This window comes from Mesoplodon mirus (genome assembly GCF_964341445.2).
Source record: "Mesoplodon mirus genome assembly, chromosome: 15".
Lineage (NCBI taxonomy): Eukaryota > Metazoa > Chordata > Mammalia > Artiodactyla > Ziphiidae > Mesoplodon > Mesoplodon mirus.
Window position 1 is genome coordinate 66,434,802 of NC_138991.1, and position 20,353 is coordinate 66,455,154.

Here is a 20,353-nt window from a genome sequence, read left to right on the forward strand (position 1 = left end):
CATCCACGGCGTACACCCTCCCCTCCTGTGGGGAATAATAAACCCAGCTTGATTTGACCACAGGGGTGGTCCCAGGGACCTCTGGCTACAGGACACTGACTTTATGCTTTATGGACGCTCCTAGGAAGCAATGCTAATTATATCCTTTGTGGAAACTCAACCGGCATTTTCTAGGACAGTAACAAGAGTCAAAGGAGCAAACCTGAAAGCAACCACCTAGCTCGTATGTAGAGTTTTTCAGCTGAGATTAATAAAGAATGTGATTCTTTCTAAATCTGCTTTTTAACGTGCACACGAATCCCTGAGCATCTTGCTAAAATGCAGATTCTGACACAGTGGTTCTGCTGGGGGTCGGGCTGCAGAGGCTGCATTTGTCTCAAGCTCCTGGGCAACGACACTGAGGGTCTCTGATGATCACTGACACGATCAAACTAGGTCTAGACGGCTCTACATTAGTACAACTCAGAAGAACAGGGTTACAAGGGAACAGATGATGTGATTTTAAAAGTGTGCTCTGATGTCAAACACCTATGAATTAAAGGAAAAATGTCTGCAAAACAGAAATAAAGTGTCTGGAAAGAAGTCTCAGACAAAGAAAAGTATGCTTTAGGAGAAGCTGTTTTTTAGGCCTTAGCAGCAACCCCAGTTCAGTTGGGGTCATTGGTGGGCAATGTGGACAAGAATATCCCCATCAAGGCCAATAAAGTAACTCTCCTGCCTCTTAGATGTTACTTGGCAGGGTTCAAAAGTGTCTCTGAAAGCAAATTTGGGGATGTCTTTAGCTTTGATATAAAAAATTAGGTTCAAACAACCATCAAGCAGTCAGCTACCCTAACCCACTGGTTCTCCAGGGTGTAGGCCTGGGTAGACTTCTGTCCTAAGTCATCCTTGCAGAAAAACCCAGAGTCTTCTCAGCTGAACAGTCTACAAAACCCTGTCCCAGCGTCACACTCCTCTGAAGAAAGGACACATGACATTTTTGTTTTAATCTGCATCCTTTTCCGTTTATTTTTACAATATCATATCATGCATCACAAAATCCCATAAACCACATTAGGGGAAAAAATACATCAATATCCTGTTGCCCTGCTAGAGAGCTAAGTGAGGAAGGGATTTGGAACATTATATTAGGAATAAGGTTTTACATCCAAATCCCAGTTTTTTAAAAAATCGGCTTCCGTCACCTCTATCCTTTCCCAAGAGTTTTCATGCCCCAGACTAGCAGAGCCTGACCTTGAAAATAGAGTCACTAATTGTCTGAGGTTCTCTGTATTCAAAATTATGGTCAAACTGATAAGGGGAATAAGAAAACAAACAACCCAATAAAAAAATAGGGGCAAAAGTCTTGGGTCGATAGTCCAACAAAGAAGCTATACAAATGGCAAATAGGCACATGAAAAGATGCTGAACATCATTAAGGCCTGAGGGGATGCAAGTTACAAGCACAGAGAGATACACAACATACCTATTAGAGTAGCAAACGGCAAAACCAAAATAAAAACCCGACATACCCAGCGTTGACAAGGAGGCAAAGCAACAGAAACTGCCATCCGTCGCCAGTGGGGATCCAGCAGTGCTTCAGTGCTTGGGAAACAGTCTGGAAGTTTCTTATAAACTAGACAAGGAAGGACAGCCCGTAATCCTCAAGAGGAAATACCTAAGAAGATGGGCAGGGGCACAGTTTATGTCCTCAGATGTCTAAATACCCACGTTCACCGTCTGTGTGAAAGAGCAGAAGAGTGCACTTCGAATGTGAACCCGCTGTGGGGGTGACCTGACGCCTCTCCCTGGGTCTCTGGGCTCCCGGGGCTGCAGGACAAATCCCCACGTGCGGTTTCCCAGACGCCCAGGCTCCCGTTCTTACCTCCCTCATGCCACTGGTTATGGCGGCTGCTTGCGGGGTGGTCTGGATGATCTGCTGCAGGATGCTGACATAGGTCTGAATCTCCAGAAGATTCTGTTGGGAGAGAAAAGCGTTCTCATGAAAACTTGAGCTCCCCGGATTTTCCCCTCCCGTACCAGGTGACCCGCAGGATGAATGCCTTCACGTGTCCCACCGCCACAAATAGGACAGACCGTGATGGGTGCAGAGGACGCTTTATGCCTCCTTTAATCTGCATGAGAACACTGGGCTCGATGAATAAACCGAGGCTTAGTTCATGTCACATTGCCTTCAGTCCCGTGGCTGCCTTGCGGCTGTCTCCATAGCGCCCTGGATGCAGGGTTATCAGAAAAGCAGGGATGAGGGACAAAGAGTCCCGGGAGGGCACAAAGGACCTTGCTGACTGCAGCTCAGGCGGTGCTTCAGAGGACAGGCTGTGGCCAGTCCGGCGGGACTTCCTCACTCACTAGCTGCATGTGGTCTCAGGCAAGGTAGTCAAACCTCCTAAACCTCCATTTCTTCCACAAAAGAGGGATTAACAACCTGAAGGCAATGCCTGGTCCCTTTCACCAGCAGATCACCTGGGCCTGCTCCCTGCACGAGAGCTGATAATGTAGCACAACTGCCCTCGGCTACACAGTGGTCATCCTGCCAGGGAGCTATGCAACTGCCCCCAATGCCACACCATCCCCCACCCAGACCAGTGACTCCTGGCTCAGGACACAAGACCAACCCTCTTGCCTCAAGGTGGGACCAAGCTTGTGGTGCGATTCATGCTCCAGAGCCCCCATGGGATCAGGCTGAGTCTGGACTCCAGCTCAGCCCCTTCCCCTGCGCCTTCCTGCCCCCCGCCCCACCTATACACACCTCAGGCTCTGCTGACAGGGAACCTAGGACACTGTCTCTTGAGTCTGTTTTTTGGGATTCAGTGAGACAATGCAGCAGGCACCCGCAGAGGAAGGAAGGGACTCTGATGCTGCCTGAGCACTTGCCAAGTTCCAGGTTGTACGAGGTGCTTCACCCATATTACCTCACGTTGCCTCAGTGTGGGTTTCCCCAGAAGCAGACAGTTATAGATCGAAAGTTGTGTCCCTCCAAAATTCATGTGCTGAAGACCTAACCCCCAGCAGGATGGTATTTGGAGGTGGGACCTTTGGGGAGCAATTAGATTTAGATGAGGGCATGAAGGTGGGGCCCCCAGGGTGGGATTAGTGCCCTGATAAGAAAGGCAGTCACTCTCTCTATGGATACAGATCTAGGAAAGGCCAGGTGAGTGCATGGCAAAAAGGCAGCCGTCTGCAAGCCAGGAAGAGGGTCCTCACCAGAACCCAACCCTGCCGGCATGCTGATCTTGGTGCTCCAGGCTCCAGAACTGAGAGGAATGAATTTCTGTTGCTCATAAGCCACCCAGTCCGTGGTACCTTGTTATAGCAGCCCCAGCTGAGTAAGATACAGACCCTGGGGGAAGGATCTGGGTGCAAATAGTTTGCTTGGGCAAAGATGCCAGGAAACATGAGCAGTGGAGCGGGGAGGTGAGACACTGTGTTATCAGGTGAATTACCCATGTGGGCACCAGTCCTAGCGGGCTCTCTGGGAGCCGGTGCAGAGGGAGCTGGGGTACGTGTCCACCAACTCCATCCGTCCCTGGCTGAGGCTGCTCCCGGGGCATTAACTCCCCAACGTTTCCTGTGAGGCAGACCTGCCCTCTGCTGCCTGGTGCACATCCGTCCCGAGGCAGAGACGCAGATACTGCAGCTGGAAGGAGGCCAGGCCCCCTGGAGAGGTCAGCCCCGAGGGCTGAGGGTCATGGCCAGGCCCACAGGTGTCTATGCTCAGATAACACAGCTGTGCAGGAAGGAGAGTCTGGTGTTTGCATTTCAAAGATGAAGAAGCTCAGAGAGGTTAGGCCACTGGCCCTTGGTTACACAGCTCCAGGACTGGACTTTTCCAGAACACCAAGGCCCCCCCCAACGTGAGGCCTGTGAGAAGCTGGTGGGGGTGGGGGCAGAGCACAGCGCTACATGCGAGGAGGCCCCTGCATGCCATGTGTTCCCTCAGAGACAGCGCTAAAAAATTATGATTTTTGCATTTTCTCCATTTTCTGAGCTGAACCAGTCAACAGGCTACAGCTTAATCAAGACGGATCTGTGTGCAATTACTCTGTGGACTGTGACGTCCTGCACAGATATTGGCTCCCCCCGACCTATAACCCCCCCACGCACACACACACACACACGCACTGCCACCCCTCCCACAGCCCCGCAGGTCTGGCTCACTAGGTGCCGTCCAGCGACCAGCCCAGCCCCGCTTGGTTCGGGGCACCACACACAGGGCAGCCCACTCCAGCCACCCCATTTTTTCAGCCACGAGTGCCCTGAATTGGTTTTCTGGGGGGAAGGGCTAAGAAGGGTCATGGTTACCTTTTTGTACCTGTCCTTGGCCGCACTGATGTCATCCTGCAGAAACTGGGCTTCGATCTGAAGGCGCAGGTTACTCAGCAGGGCTTCATCTGCCTCCTGCAATGAGAGGCATTGACTCTGAGGGGCCGCGGGGGGCGGGGGGCGGAGAGCACGGGCGTGGGTGTGACATCGGCCGGGGTCTTACCAAAATGCAGACTTGTTTGGTGGGTCTGGGAGGGCGTCTGAGATTCTGCATTTCTAGCCAAGCACTGGGTTAGCCCATTGGACCTGGTCTAGAATAGTAGTTCTCAGCCAAGAGTGATTTTGCCCCCAAGGGGACATTTGGCACAATCTCGAGGCTTTTTTAATTGTCACCACTTGGGGTGGCGGGGGGGGGCAGGGGCGGGCGGGGGGGTGGTGTTACTACCCGCATCTAGTGGGTAGCAGCCACCGATGCTGCTGAATATCCTACAATACTTAGGACAACCCCACACAACAAAGAATTCTCCAGTCCGAAGTGTCAATAGTGCCAGGGTTGAGAAACCTTGATCTAGAAAGATCAGGGAGAAAGAGTATATTTATATACCGATAACCTTAAAATTTAAGTTACATCTATATTTGTTCTATATCCTATCATCAGTGAGTTGAGTTTCTAAGACTAAGAAAGAGTTTACCCTTAACACTGAAACCTTTATTTTAGAATGAAGCTAGACTAACACAACACTGTAAATCAACCATATAACAATAAAAATTAAAAATAAACAAATACAACAGAATGAAGCTAGACCACTATCTTACCATTCACAAAAATGAACTCTAAATGGATTAAAGACTTAAATAATTTAATGCTGAAACAAAAACTCCAAGAAGAAAACAGGAATAAAGCTCCCTGACATGGGTGTTGGCAATGATTTTTTTGGACATGACACCTAAAGCATAAGCAACGAAATCAAACATTAACAAGTGAGACTACATCAAACTCAAAAGAGCTGTGCACAGAAACCATCAACGAAGTGAAGAGACAACCTACGGGATAGGAAAGCTTAATTTTAATAGTTTTCTCCAAGGACTGTTGACACCTTGAGGCCGTGTATCTTCAACATAAAATTCATGGTTTAGCATGATTGCTGTGGTGAATAGTGTTTGTTCCTTTCAAGTTGGAAATAACACTTAGGACAGAAGATTGAATGTTCTCACAAAACTTTTCGATAATTCACCAACTTTTATCTCATTGATCTTTTTTTTTCAATAAATTTATTTATTTTATTTATTTATTATTTTTGGCTGCGTTGGATCTTCGTTGCTGCGCGCGGGCTTCTCTTGTTGCGGAGCACAGGCTCTAGGCGCATGGGCCTCAGTAGTTGTGGCTCTTGGGCTCTAGAGCGCAGGCTCAGTAGTTGTGGTGCACGGGCTTAGTTGTTCCGTGGCATGTGAGATCTTCCCGGACCAGGGCTCAAACCCGTGTCCCCTGCATTGGCAGGTGGATTCCTAACCACTGCGCCACAAGGGAAGCCCATATCTCATTGATCTTGTTTGGATCAACCAAATAGGTATGAGTAAGTATTTGCGCTCTTCATAAGATAGTGCTGTGGTGTCTGGAACTGACTTAAATTCTTCAACAATTCAGCGAGATGCTACAGGTCCAAGTTCCTTGCCCCCTCTGCCATGCCCACCTGCCAATACCTGAGGGCTTGCTAAGTGAATTTTTACTGACTTCCTAATGACTTGTTAAAAAGCATGATGAACGTTAGCAATGCGCTCTCGCTGACAAAGGTAGAAATGTGGTTTGCTAAAATATTTGAGATACTCCCTACCACTGCGTGAACAGAGTTAAGACAGTCAAGGCATGTGGACAGGCCAAGATACTTTGAGACACGTGCCATCCTGGTACTAATAGCGTTTAGGTTCCAGGGAGGCATTAGGCCTGCACTCTTAGGAAAGGCACTTGATTCCTTATAATCGTTCCTGTAAAAGACCACTGGTGTAGGGAGATATGATTGTCTGATGCTGACAGCAAGGACACCAGAATCCTGACCCTATTGTATCACCTGCCTTGAATGAGCTTTTCATGCAAAGTGTTGCCTTAGCACTTAAAACAGCAGAGATCTGAGACTTCGTGGAGCCTGGAAAAGAGGCTGTATGAACCTTAGGGGAGTGCATCCGAAAAAAGGCTTATTTAATAAATATCCATTCACGTGAATTTGGTCTGAAACTTCAGCAAGGTTGTCAGGGATCGGCTAACCCTCACCCAACTCAAACCTCTGAAACTATTTTATTTACCCAAGAGAACTTCAGAGTTTATCTTAAAGAACTTAAGAGTTGTGCTAGATCAGATTGGTCAATTTGCAATCGTTAGCAATGTACCTTCACACATGCCTTTTGTGTAGGTTTATGCAAGCAAAAATTAAATAAGTTGGGACTTCCCTGGTGGTGCAGTGGTTTAAAATCCGCCTGACAATGCAGGGGACACAGGTTCGATCCCTGGTCTGGGAAGATCCCATATGCTGCGGAGCAACTAAGCCCGCGAGCCACAACTACTGAAGCCCGCGCACCTAGAGCCCATGCTCCACAACAAGAGAAGCCTGCGCACTACAACGAAGAGTAGCCCCCGCTCACCGCAACTAGAGAAAGCCCGCGCGCAGCAACAAAGACCCAATTAAGCCAAAAAAATAATAATAATAATAAAAAATATTTTAATTAAATGTTATTCTAATACAGGGTTGTCCAACCCTCAGGCATAATTTTAAATTTCTTAGTAGCCCCATCAAATAAAAGAAATGGGTGAAATTAATTTTAATAATATATTTTATTTCACCCAATATACCCAAAATCTTATCATTTTATCATGTCATCAACATTTTAAAAGCTATTGATGAGACATTTTCCTTTTTTCCAGACTAGGTCTTTGAAACCTGGTGTGTATTTCACACTCACATCACATCGATTTGAACTCTCTGCATTTTGACTCCTCACCAACATGGCTGGCTAGTGGCCCCTGCGCTGGACATCAAAGGTCTAGAGAACTGATTTTAGACACGTAGACCATCTTGTCTTCCTCAGTGTCTCCTGCTCTAGGGTGAATCCCACACCCCTTTCAGCCTCTAATTTCCGGTTACCAAATCCTTTCCCCTGAAGACTCTGAAATCCCTTCATGGATACCAGGGATGCCAACACTGGGCAAACAGATGGGGAGGGAAGAAGGGAAGGACCCCAAGACCCAGAGCCGGTTCCCCACCCGCAGCCCCTGGACTCTCCTGCATGCTTTCCCCGAGGTGCCACCCACTTCTCAGCCCTGGAGCTGGGCCTCCGCTGTCCAAGCTCTGCTGCCCATCCAGAGAGGCAACAGCATGTGCGAAAATCACATCCTTTAAGGGACCCATCCGTGGTCTGAAGTATTATTTTTAAATCAGAAGTAAAAGAATGAACCAAATTATTAAAAGGGATGCATGTCTCCAGGTACAGGGCTCTGAACTAAAATAATGTGAAATCTGTCTTTGGGTGTTTTAGCTTCTGGGCTCATTCTTTTGATAAATGAGTTAACCAGTCACTGACTTTTGATGCGCTCTGCCTTCAGGAGTTTACCATCCTGGGGGCTTAATGATGGGTCCTCAAGTCTTGTGTCACAGGGATGGTCACACAGAGTACAATGAAAACACAACAGTATTGTCCTTGTTTCAAGACCTGTGCTGCCCGACTCCCCCCTCCCCAGCCCTCGCATTACTGATGCTCTTGTTCAAACGCCCCAGGGAAGGTGGGAGGCCCCTGGGAGGTCCTGGTGAATGGCTTTCTGAATTACTCAGGACTGTCACATAAGCCTGGGGAAGCCCCTTCATGAGAGACATGGTGAAGGAAAGAAAGCCTGGGTGTCTTTCCAGCGGTGGGAAAGGGCTGAGGAACCAGACAGATCCTGGGTAATTTACAGGCCTTGGGAAGGATAGAAAGCAGGGCAGTCCCAGCAATCTAAGCAGCTGGGGTCCACGGCACAGCCCTTGGGATGACCCAGCTCCAAAGACATTCATCTCTGCCCCCAGGAGTCACATCTCTGAGAGAGAGCTGCGATTGGCCCACATGGTCACATGACTGTCGTCTTGCCGACAATCCTACTGGGACCACACTGACGGGAAGGAAAATCAGCCCCACCCCCTTGAGGCACAGTGGTTCTTTGTAAAAGTGATTCTCAGCTCTGGGGATGGGACACTGCTGAGTGGGTGTAGCTAAATCCGGGTCAGAGACGAGGCAGTGCTGGGTGGAGACCTGAGCTTCACCTTCACCTTTGGGATGCTTTTCTACTCTCCCCACCCTCGGCCCCTCAAGACTGCTGAGGATGGAATGGGGCAGGGAATTCTCAAACATCTTAATTTTTACCAAAAATTCATCCACAATTGATACACAATTACTGGAGCTGAAGAACTGAAAATGAAGTTTCAAGGACCTTTCGTGTTATTACCTATAAAGGGATCGAACACTCAAGATTTTAGAAATAGAAGGGACCCTGGGACTTCCCTGGTTGTGCGGTGGTTAAGACTCCAAGCTCCCAATGCAGGAGGCCTGGGTTTGATCTGTGGTCGGGGAACTAGATCCCACATGCATGCCGCAACTAAGAGTTCACATGCCACAACTAAGGAGCCCTCGAGCCACAGCTAAGACCCGGTGTAACCAAATTAATTAATTTAAAAAAAACAAATAGAAGGGACCCTAAAGGTCATTGGTCCTCACACTTTTTAAAGCCACATGTGTCATCCTTCAAACAAAATATCCCAGGGAAGCCAACATACAGAAGGAAAGCAGAGATGTGCTTCTTGAAGGACATGACGGGGGGACAGGAACCCTGATCGGCTGGCAACCCTCTTCCCTCAGAGGCCCTTCAGCAAATCCATGGAACCCGAGGACTCTGACAAACGCAGCTCAGAAACTGGAGTCTCACCTTATGGACGGGGAGATATCGCACCAGTGGGCCATTCAGCTAGTTAACACTGGTTAACTGGAGATAATGGGAATGCGATCTTCCCTCTACTAGTCAGGAGTTGAGGGCTGAGTCCTGACCCTGTCCTGCAAGGTGCTTGCTGTCTGTCCCCCACCTCCCTCTCAGGGTCAAGCCAAACAACCACTCTTAGGTCCCATCAGTCAACCTTTAAAAGAGTGATAGTAAAAGGCCAGCCCACATTCGTCCTTAAAAGAGAGAGTAACCAGATGCTCTGCAAGCACATTCTCTTGGTTTGAAGACAATCATCTGATAAATTGCCCGGGGAAAACTCCCAAAGGTGAGTAGCTGCCGCTGGAATGTGCAGTTGCTGATACGGGGAGAAGAATTTGTTTGGAAGTGTTTTCTTTTGTTTGCACCAGAACTCAGAAATGTGTAGACGCTTGTGTTTTTATTATGCTTTTGGATGCTGTCAGCTGCATTTTCAAAAGCTCCACCAGCCGAAGTGTCTAGATTTTTCCAAATCGAGACTCTGGGCCAATATTCTAATTTTAGAAAACACGCCAGCCCTGATACTGTGTATGTTTTCATCTAGGCCAGTGGTTCTCAAAGTGTGGTCCCTGGACCACACCATCTGGAAATGATTAGAAACGTAAAAAATCTGGTGGATCCCAGACCTACCGGATCAGAATTTCTGGGGTACAGGCCCAGGAATCTGTGTTTTAACATGCCCTCCAGGTGATGCTGATGCACAGGAAGTTTCAGAACCGCTGGCCTAGACGATTTTTGAGAAAGTAACTGAAGAAATAACTAGAGTCCTATGTACCCTTGAAAAATCAGCCTTGCCAACCCAGTCACAGAGATGCTAGAAATCCATTAAAAACCCAACTGTCTGTATCCACACGCAGCCCCAAATCCAGCCCAACTAAAAAAATAAACAAAAACCCCAAAAAAACCAACTGCTAAAGAATGGGTATTCAAATTCATTAAGATTTCTAGTTAATTAGGGTTTGATTTTAAAAAACACCTACTGGGCTTCCCTGGTGGCGCAGTGGTTGAGAGTCCGCCTGCCGATGCAAGGGACACGGGTTCGTGCCCCGGTCTGGGAAGATCCCACATGCCGCGGAGCGGCTGGGCCCGTGAGCCATGGCCGCTGAGCCTGCGTGTCCGGAGCCTGTGCTCCGCAATGAGAGAGGCCACGGCAGTGAGAGGCCCGCATACCGCAAAAAAATAAAATAAAATAAAAATAAAAAAGCACCTACTTCAATCCTGGGCATCAAAAACCTTTCCAAAAATGTTAGAGCTGCTTTCCTTCCAGGGCTCACGCTGACCTGGAGGAGCTGGGCACGTCCCTCCACTCCCCACCCTCCCTCTTCCCACCACCTCACCTTCCTCGACTCCACTCTCACCCTCTTCATCCTTCCTCACGCTTCCTCTGCCTTCTGTTCTTCCAGCCGCCCACCGCCAGCCTCCTCCTAAACTGTTCTTCCCCAGATGGCTCTCCTCTTCTCCAGAAGTTCATTTCCAGCCTCAGAGGAATTCCTGGATGTATGAAGGCTTGTAGCCCTGAAATCAAAAGCTTCGTGCCCCATCCTTTCACCCCCTGAACTCCCCTGCCTCTTGCTCCTTTCCAGACACGTTTAAGATACACTACTTACATGGAAAAGCACATACGGCAGCTTTAGGTATTTCCTAAAATTGTTTTCCGGTGAAAGCATTCGACTAGCACCTACATCATTTTCAAATTGGCGATATACATAATGAGTCCTAGAGATTAGCCAAACCCAAATATTTCAAAGTCATCAGTTCTAGGGACTTCCCTGGTGGTCCAGTGGTTAAGACTCTGTGCTCCCGATGCAGGGGACCCGGGTTCAACCCCTGGTCAGGGAACTAGATTCCGCATGCTGCAACTAAAGATCCTGTGTGCCACAACTAAAGACCTGGCTCAGCCAAAATAAATACTTTAAAAAAAAAAAGTCATCAGTTCTAATAACTTTTAATGGAGTATAATCTGTAAAAATACTGAATCACTATGTTGCACACCTAAAACTAATATAATAGTGGGAATCAACTATACTTCAATAAAAAATTAAGAATAAAAAACAAAAAAAAAGTTAATGGACAAAGATAAAATAAAAGTCACCAGGAATGCTTACCACATCCAAAGGCTGAAAATCTGAATAACTTTGGCCCGAGTATGTACGTAGTATGTTTAGGAATTTATTTCATTTCAAAGTGCATAGTAAGGAGTGGCTTGCCTTAACTTATTTGGCTGTTAAAAATACAGGCATTCTGTTCTGGAGGTTTAATTACCTGGGCAGTATACATAGATGGAAGCTTTATGAACATGGTGGCAACCAGTCCTGTCCATACATTGTGATATTTTCCAAGCCAGACTCAAAGGCTGGGTCAGAGATTCCTAGTATACCCCATTTCACATGGCCACACCCAGGGATCAATCCCTTCCAAAGGGACCAAAGGAAATGGACATAAGGCTGCACTGACAGTAAAAACCCAGTTGACGTGATGTCTGTAGACATTCAAAGCTTTGTCAACTAAAATCAATGATATGACCAACAGCCAACAAGATGTGAATTCTACTGTACCATTTCACCTCCTTCTTCTCCAGTGACCATCTCAGTGGACAGAGAACCTGAAGGTACAGCTGGCTGACCCTTGAGGAGCTGTTTTAATTTCAGTTTTCAGAAGCAGACCCCGAGGCAAGGACTGAGAAAGGGTCCCTTATTTGAGAGGTAATCCCAGGAGCACTGGAAGGGGTGGGGTAGTGACACAGGGAAAAGAACAAAGCCAATAAAGGTGTGGAATGAGCGGGTTCCCACTGTGGGCAATGGGCTCAGTCCTGCTGGGGACCCCCCAGGAGACTGGGAAACTCACCTCTGAACTGTCAGGACGAGGGGTGGGCCAGCCAGGGACTCAGCCACCCCCTCCTGTCCCCCAGTGGCTGAGGGTCGCCCCTGGGGTGCTAATGCCCACACTTCTGGACTGTGCCCCCTGCGACTGCAGATGTTCCCAAGCCAGACAGATGCAGGAGGCTGCCAGCGGGCTCAGCATCTCTATGTGACATTGAGGGCAGCCTGGGGGGATGGACAGGGCACCAACATCTAGTGGGAAGTGGCCACCTTCACACAGAGACTCCGGCTCTGTGTCTGTCTCCTGAGAGACAGCGGTTCCCTGACTGTCCTTGGGAGGGAGAGAATGAGCCATGGACACAGAGCACCTCGCTGCTGCCCACACCTGCCGCAGGTGGGCTGTGGGTCTCTGAAGTTGTTTAGCCTCAGCAAGGGTAAGTTCCCCCATGACAGAGGGGCGATCGGACCGGGTTATCTGAAGGTAAAATAAACAAAATCCAAAAGGCTGTTCCGAGGCTCCCGTGAGCTAGTGCAGGGACCTCCCGATTCACTGTATTTGCGTCCTGTGTCTGTGATTTCTGCTACATCCAAAATCTTCTACTATTACTCACCCCATATTTTTTTCAAATTGATTCATGTTTATTGACATGCATTTAAAAAGAAACTTTTTTTAATGTCACCTGCTATAGGGAAAAGGTAGTCATAAAAATAAATTCACAGCTATTAAAAAGCTGTTCCTCCATGCACTCCCACTCCACCAGGGGTATGCAGCCACTTCCCGAGAAAACTAAGCTGGCGTCCATCACATCACGTGACCTGTAATAACAACTGTAACAGGCAGGTCACGTGCATTATGATGTCATTTAACTCTCACCAGGCATGCAGACGGACACCTGCTCCTATGGTGGTGGGAACTGGCATTGCTCCCATTTTCCAGATGAAGAAGTTGAGTCTCAGAGAGATGAAGCCTCACAGATACTGAGCGACAGCGTGAAGGGTCTTGCTAGCAGGCTACCCTCCTGTTCTGGATGGCACAGTTCTTGTGGGGAGAAGTGTCTTTCCCTGGACCCGGGAACAGCCAAGCCGATGCCTGTGCTGCCCCCGCCCGCCCGCATGCTTGGTCCCATCTTTCCCCAGACCCTTCGTAACATTCTCATGGGACTCATACCCCAATTGTCCACATGCTACATCACAGTATGACGGGGGGAAAGGGTGGAATGCCTTTCCCTTATTTTTCATTTTCTTTCTACTGTCTTATTTTTCTACTGGGAATAGGCATTGCTTTTGTAATAAGAGAGAAAAACAAACAAACAAACAGAAGATTTGAGCTTGTTTTTAAATCCAGTGTCACTTGCCACCAAAGGTAAAAAGAAGGACTAAGTTCTTTCTCTCTCTTCTTCAAGGAATGCCCAGGATGGCACCATGTGAGCAACAACCTTAGGGCCCAGTCCAGAGACAGCCCTGCTTGCAGGGAGGACAAATAGTCACAAAGCAAAATGAGGTGGTGCTGCGGAGGGGCTGAACTGGCACCTAAAGGTGAAGGGTGTCAGGTGCCCCTGTTCCTGAAGGCCTCGGCCGATGGATGAGATGGCGGCCCCACCTGACAGCCTGGAATCGCCACTAAAAACACAAATGGGGGTGAGCCACAAGTGTCAGCTGAAAGCTGAGTGAGGTCAAATGCTAATAAGGCCCCAATCCACTCGGACTTCCAGCAGGCCTTGGGTCCTTGCAACCCAGCTCAGCACACGGCCAGTCATGAGCTGTGTGCTTAGGGCTCCCCTGCAGGACACCCTCCCCGCCATCTCTGTGCTCACTTCTGGGTGCCCATCTGTTCCATTGGCCTGAGACAGTCCAGCTTCTAACAGTCGACCTGTGCAATTACTGACAGCATCTCCTTCACACAGTGTCCCGAGTTGGACAATACATTAGATGCTCACACAGAGATAGTCACAGAAATATCATACAGTCAGTAACATACACAAAGCAAAATTCAGTGTCCCTAGAGTGTAGTTCTGACTTTCCCACCAACTAGCGGAATAATCCTAGACAACAGACGTTGGACGAAGCCAGGAAATCAGTGGCAAACACTCCGAGCTAACCCTGAGCTAACCCTGACTGTCTGAAGTTGCCTGGGGTTCCATGTGGAGAAGAATCTTATTTTTTTTCATTTATTTTATTGAAATATAGTTCATTTACAATGTTGCATTAATTTCTGCTGTACAGCAAAGTGATTCGGTTATACACATATATACATTCTTTTTCACATTCTTTCATGGTTTATCACAGGATATTGAATACAGTTCCCTGTGCTCTGCAGTAGGACCTTGTTGTTTATCCGACCTATATACACTAGTTTGCATCTGTTAACCCCAAATTCCCAATCCATCCCTCCACCACCTCCCCCTTGGCAACCACAAGTCAGTTCTCTATGCCTGTGAGTCTGTTTCTGTTTCATAGATAGGTTCATTTGTGTCATATTTTAGATTCCATATATAAGCAATATCATACGATATTTGTCTTTCTCTTTCTGACTTACTTCACTGAGTATGATAATCTCTAGGTCCATCCGTGTTGCTGCAAATGGCATTATTTCATTCTTTTTTATAGCTGAGTAGTATTCTGTTGTATATAAATACCACATCTTCTTTATCCATTCATCTGTCGATGGACACTCAGGTTGTTTCCATGTCTTGGTTATTGTAAATAGTGCTGCTATGAACACTGGGGTGCATGTACCTTTTTTTTTTTTTTTTTCCGGTATTCGGGCCTCTCACTGTTGTGGCCTCTCCCGTTGCGGAGCACAGGCTCCGGACGCGCAGGCTCAGCGGCCATGGCTCACGGGCCCAGACACTCCGCGGCATGTGGGATCTTCCCGGACCGGGGCACGAACTCGTGTCCCCTGCATCGGCAGGCAGACTCTCAACCACTGCGCCACCAGGGAAGCACCCCCCTTTTTTTTTTTTTTGCATGTATCTTTTTGAATTAGAGTCTTGTCTAGATGTATGCCCAGGAGTGGGATTGCTGGATCATACGGCAACCAGGTGGAGAAGAATCTTAAGGCCACATCTGGGCGCAGCAGGGAAGGGTGATCGATTTTATCAGCAATGAGGTTAGGGGTGGGGAACGGGGAAGGGGGAAGGCAGCCAGGAACCCTGAACAAGCAACCCTTCTAATAACCAGTTCCCATAGGTCCTTCCCCTCTGACATCTGAGCTCTGAAATAATCAGAAAAGGATAATGCTTACAGCTCTTTGCCATCCCTGGTTTTGTCCAACCTCTGTGGTCCACAGTTATTCTGCTATCTGGTAGTCAAGTTCTCCTGGCTACAGCAGAAAATCCAATCAGTTAGGATGGGGATGGAGGATCCAAAGAAGGAAACTGCCCCTGCAAAGAACAACTCCACCTAACCTTTGCAGGAGGGTCTCCAGCAAGAGGCTAAGAATCCTGGGGCCTCGCACAGGGCGACTCTTCATGCTTCAAGAGTGCGGAGCTCGAGGGTAAAAGGAAATTTCGTCCTCTGTTCTCTTGAGACTTTTCCTGGGGAGGAGTAATCTCAAGACTCTTAGCCAACAGGATAAGGTAGCATTGCATCCAAATAACCACTGCCCGGAGCAAGTTCCCTCTTAAGTTTGGTGCAAACAACAGCCAGTCTCTGTAACGCTGGCCCGTTTTGATAGCCAAGCAAACCAATGAGCTTAACCGTCTAGGGATCTCTCACGAGCTCATTTAGCTTGTGGTAGAGGAGTGTGTGTGGGTGTGTGCACTCACTCACAAAGATGTAGTTGAAATTACAAAGTCAAGAAGGAGAGTGACACACAGACATAGAGAACAGACTTGTGGTTGCCAAGGGGAAGGGTGGTGGGGGAGGGATGGATGGGGAGTTTGGGGTTAGCAGATGCAAACTAGTGTCTATAGGATGGATAAACAACAAGGTCCTATTGTAGAGCACAGGGAACTATATTCAGTATCCTGGGATAAACCATAATGGAAAAGAATATGAAAAAGAATGTATATATGTGCCTAACCGAATCACTCTGCTGTACAGCAGAAATTAACACAACATTGTAAGTCAACTATACCTCATTAAAATAAATTTTTTAAGAAAGAAGGAGAATGACAGCAAAAGAAATAGGGGAATCCTGAAAGAACACAAAGAGGCAGTGCGTGAAACAATCGTTCAGCCATTTAGCTCAGTCTGGTCGTGAATCTACTCAAACCCGAGGACGGGCTCAGCTCACCTTGTTTAGCCGTTTGAGCATGTCTTTCAGCAGCAGCTGACACTCGCACTCATTTTCATACCTGCAGATGGGACACAGAAGGGATAGTTGGGCAGCTTCCGCGATCCGGCACGTGTGGTCACACAATCAGCATTCAGTTAACCTGAGTCCCACCCCCTCTCGTTAAGGGAAGCAGGAGCTGATGCTGCATTTTGGAGCCCACTTCTTCCCAAACTTCTGCACGTCTCGGCACACGCAGGAAGTGCCGCCAGTGGCACCATAGATGGACAGGAGTCTCCCAGCCCGGAGTCCCAGCCCCAACCCCCCAGTGCCCCCTCCCAGCCACCCGAAGATGCAGGAATCAGATCCCAGCACACCTGTACCCCAAGTGCGGCGGCAGCACAGAGACTGGGAGGCTGTACTAAAGATCTATTACATCAAACACCACTAACCTGACCTGGTCCGGATACCCTCTACTATTGTATTTATCATCATGTGTCAGCTTTTCTGGATTATGCCATTTAATCCTCACAAAACCCTGGAATACAGCAGTTCCTGTTACCCCCTTGGGAAAGATGAGGAAACCGAGGTTGAGAAACTGGCCCGAGGCCTCCGCAGGTGCTCCTGGCACTTCACCCGCATCTGTGCGGCCTTGCCCTGCAGAGCAAGGGCCTCCTGTGGGGTGGCAGGCAGGGCAGGCTGGACGGGTCAGAGAGTCAGTGCCCCTGGGAGCAGCCTGCAAGCTCTGACAGGGCGAGTGGGTACGTACACAGCCTGGCTCCCTGACCCTCAGCTGGGATCACTGAGGTGTGCTCCCCACCCCGCAGGTGGCCTCCGGTGGCCATGCAGGTAACTTGCCGGGTGATGCACTCAGTGTTGGCTCCTTCCCTTCCTGCCTATAACCTCCTCACTCTGCACTGGTGCTCCCTGATGCCACCTCCCAAATAAGCGACTTTCTCAGGCTCGGCTTCAAGGACTCCAAACTAAGAGAGGGGTGCAGGACTCAGATGTGAGTCTGACAACAAAACTGTGTCCTGACAGCCACACCGTGCTGCCTGGGTAGAGCAGGGACACCCTCAAAGTTAAACCTACACAAGATTAATAAAGCAGCAGATACTAGGAGCAGGTGTATTTTTTTCTCCTAGTCGACTTCTTCCCTGGACTTCTAAAAAGTGGTAAAGATCAAGGAAGCACAGAGACCCCAGAAATCATTCTGGTCAGAACGAGTTTCCTTCTAGGGGGAATTTCACCCCCTGAAGAAAAAGAGAAAGCCCCTTCCCAAATGACCCTCGACCTCGTTCCCTGCAAGCTGCCCCCAATATCCATTCTAATAGGACTTAGAGCCTGTCACGTTTGGTGGCCACAGGGCTGCCTAGAAGGGAGACTGCATTTCCCAGCCTTCCTTGCTGCTCAGTGTGGTCCTGACCAATGGGATGTAAGCATGTCTGTGGCCCCTTCCAGGTATCTGTGGTACGAGATGGTGTAGGTGTGTCCTTCTGCATCCCTTCCTCCTGCACCTGAAACATGGATGCCACCTTCTTGAAGACCACACAGAGCCTTCTGGGCCTTGAATACTGTAGGGTGCCATACAAAACTGTTAGTCCAGACCTTACACAAGAAAGAAACACACTTCTGTTTGGATAAGCCAATGTCAATTTGGAGTTTACTTGTAGTTGAAACTAATCCTAATTAGCACTCAGCCCAACCCACAAAACATCGCTTTCTGTGTCCCTGTACACCCATGCCACGGGTTCAAGTCAAGGACTTTATACTGTGACAGGTGCTGGGAAACCATGCCTCAGAATTAAAAGTCTTGACCTCAGGGAAGAACATGAGGTATAGGAACACTGTTCTAAGTGCTCCCGGTTCTAGAGCCACCTAAGTAGCTCAGCTATAACCAGGAAGCAAAATATATTTGCATCAGTTTTACTTTTCACACCAGGATGTCACATTTAACAGTTTCTTTTCTGTGTGGCTCTAATGGAGCCAGAAATAATGTTTTTTAATGTTTAATTAGCTTTAAGAATAAAACTGTTAACAAAATCTAATTTTCTCATTGCTTTTTCCTGCTAAAAACATCCAAGAATTTCTGTAGCTTAAAAACATATTTAATAAACTACATATTAATGTGATTTTCATGCTTAGACAAGCCTAGATATTTTATTACAGACAAGTGATTTCATTATAAAGAATTCATTGTAAGAATTCATGATGTATTCATATATTCATAGAAGTGAATATAAAAGCGAATTCATAAAGTGGAAAAAAACACTTTGGCTTCAATTACCTGATTGTTTTACAGGATTATTTTTGGTTTTCAGCAATTTGGATAATTGACTCTATTCATCACTGAATTTTGGTAGTTTTGTTTTTATTTGTATTTAGTTTTTATTTTATTTAGCCTTTGTTTGATGTGCTGAAGACCTGATTTTGAAATTATTCAACTATCCAGGTAAAGAACATGACTAACAAGGCTGCATATACCTTCCTATTTCTGCATTAATTTCACCTGGTTCTGGCTAATCATCACCTCACCTCTGGAATTAAACCAAACTCGATGTGTGTACCCATGCATGTAGATGGGTATGATTTTTATAATGATTTTCAAGTCCCACTACTCAAGTTAAAACATCAAAACTTCCCCAAGGGGGCAATCGGAGGGAATAAATTAACGAGAATTATCAAATAAATCACAGAGCCTGAAGGGTCGGCTCCACGATGGACATACAACTCAGAACATACAACTCAGAGCCAAGTAAAATCAGGAGGACTCAACATGGCCACTCCTCCAACGAGGGCTCCTGGGAGTCATGCTGGCCCAGCCAAATCACAGCTGACTGTGGCCCAAGGACCAGTAAAGGCCATTTGGGGATCTCAAGTACTCTGATGACCCATGGAACTACCCTGGGTGTCAACCAGCATTCACTTCCATTCTCTTTAGGGAACATGAGCTTAGTATGAATAAGTCCTACCTTTGGGCCTCACTCCACAGGAGTCCAAGAACAGCTTCTCTGTAAGACACAGTGTTCTGGAAAGTGTATGGGCCTAGGGTGAAAAACCCAAATTCAAGTCCTGCCACCCACAGGCCCTCTGCAAGCCTCAGTTTTCCCTTGAAGGGTCACAGGGATTTTCAGGTGCCTTCTTCCAGCTGCAAACCTACTTCTGTGGATCAAAACCAGAAACAGGGATTTCCCTGGTGGTCCAGTGGTTAAGACTCCATGCTTCCACTGCAGGGGGCACGGGTTCGATCCCTGGTCGGGGAAATAAGATCCCACATGTGCAATTTGGCAAAAAAAAAAAAAAAAAAAAAAAAAAAGAAAACCAGAAACAGAAGGACTGATGGGAATGGAATCGATGCTTATGATCTGATAAATATGCTCAGTATCCAATGCTGAATACCCTGCCCATGACTGGGGTTGAGAATGTGGAACTCAAACACAAAGCACGTTTGAAGAAAACCCTCTGGCTACCCTAGACCAGAGGTCCTCAAACCTGGCTGTTCACTGCAATCACCAGTGGAGCTCATTTAATATAAAAAACCTGGGCCCCACTTGAGGTCCAGGATGGGGCCGGCACATCTGTATTTTTTAATTAATTTATATAAGTTTTAAACAGATAAATCTCTTACATGGTTAGAGACTTTTTTTTTTCGCGGTACGCGGGCCTCTCACTCCAGACGCGCAGGCTCAGCGGCCATGGCTCACGGGCCCAGCCGCTCCGCAGTATGTGGGATTTTCCTGGACCGGGGCACAAACCCACGTCCCCTACATTGGCAGGCGGACTCGCAACCACTGCGCCACCAGGGAAGCCCCGGTTAGAGACTTTTTTAAATGACAGAAAAAGGTAAAAGTCTCCCTCTCACCTCTGCTCCTACTTCCTTATTCCCATAGGTAACCAGTATTATTAGGTCTTTGTGTGTGTGCTTGTGTCTTGTTTTTTCTTATAAAAGCAAAAAATCTCTACTCTGACCCCCGTCTTTTTAAAATAGATGATAATAACACACTATTTTTTTCACAGTTGCACAGTATTCCATTGCATGAATGAAGCACAATTTTAAACCTGACT

At 47.6% G+C, this 20,353-nt stretch overlaps 1 protein-coding gene across 1 annotated transcript in view; it reads right to left on the reverse strand.

Annotated features, from left to right (window-relative positions):
- The window catches only part of BFSP1 (beaded filament structural protein 1), a gene marked incomplete at both ends in the record, with an annotated part of 37,777 nt that overhangs the window by 15,877 nt on the left and 1,547 nt on the right, over window positions 1-20,353 (reverse strand). The window contains 3 exons of the mRNA XM_082645330.1: window positions 1,865-1,957; window positions 4,303-4,398; window positions 16,310-16,370. Of these exons, the coding sequence (XP_082501456.1) occupies window positions 1,865-1,957; window positions 4,303-4,398; window positions 16,310-16,370 (250 nt within the window). The remainder of the gene's footprint in view (window positions 1-1,864; window positions 1,958-4,302; window positions 4,399-16,309; window positions 16,371-20,353) is intronic.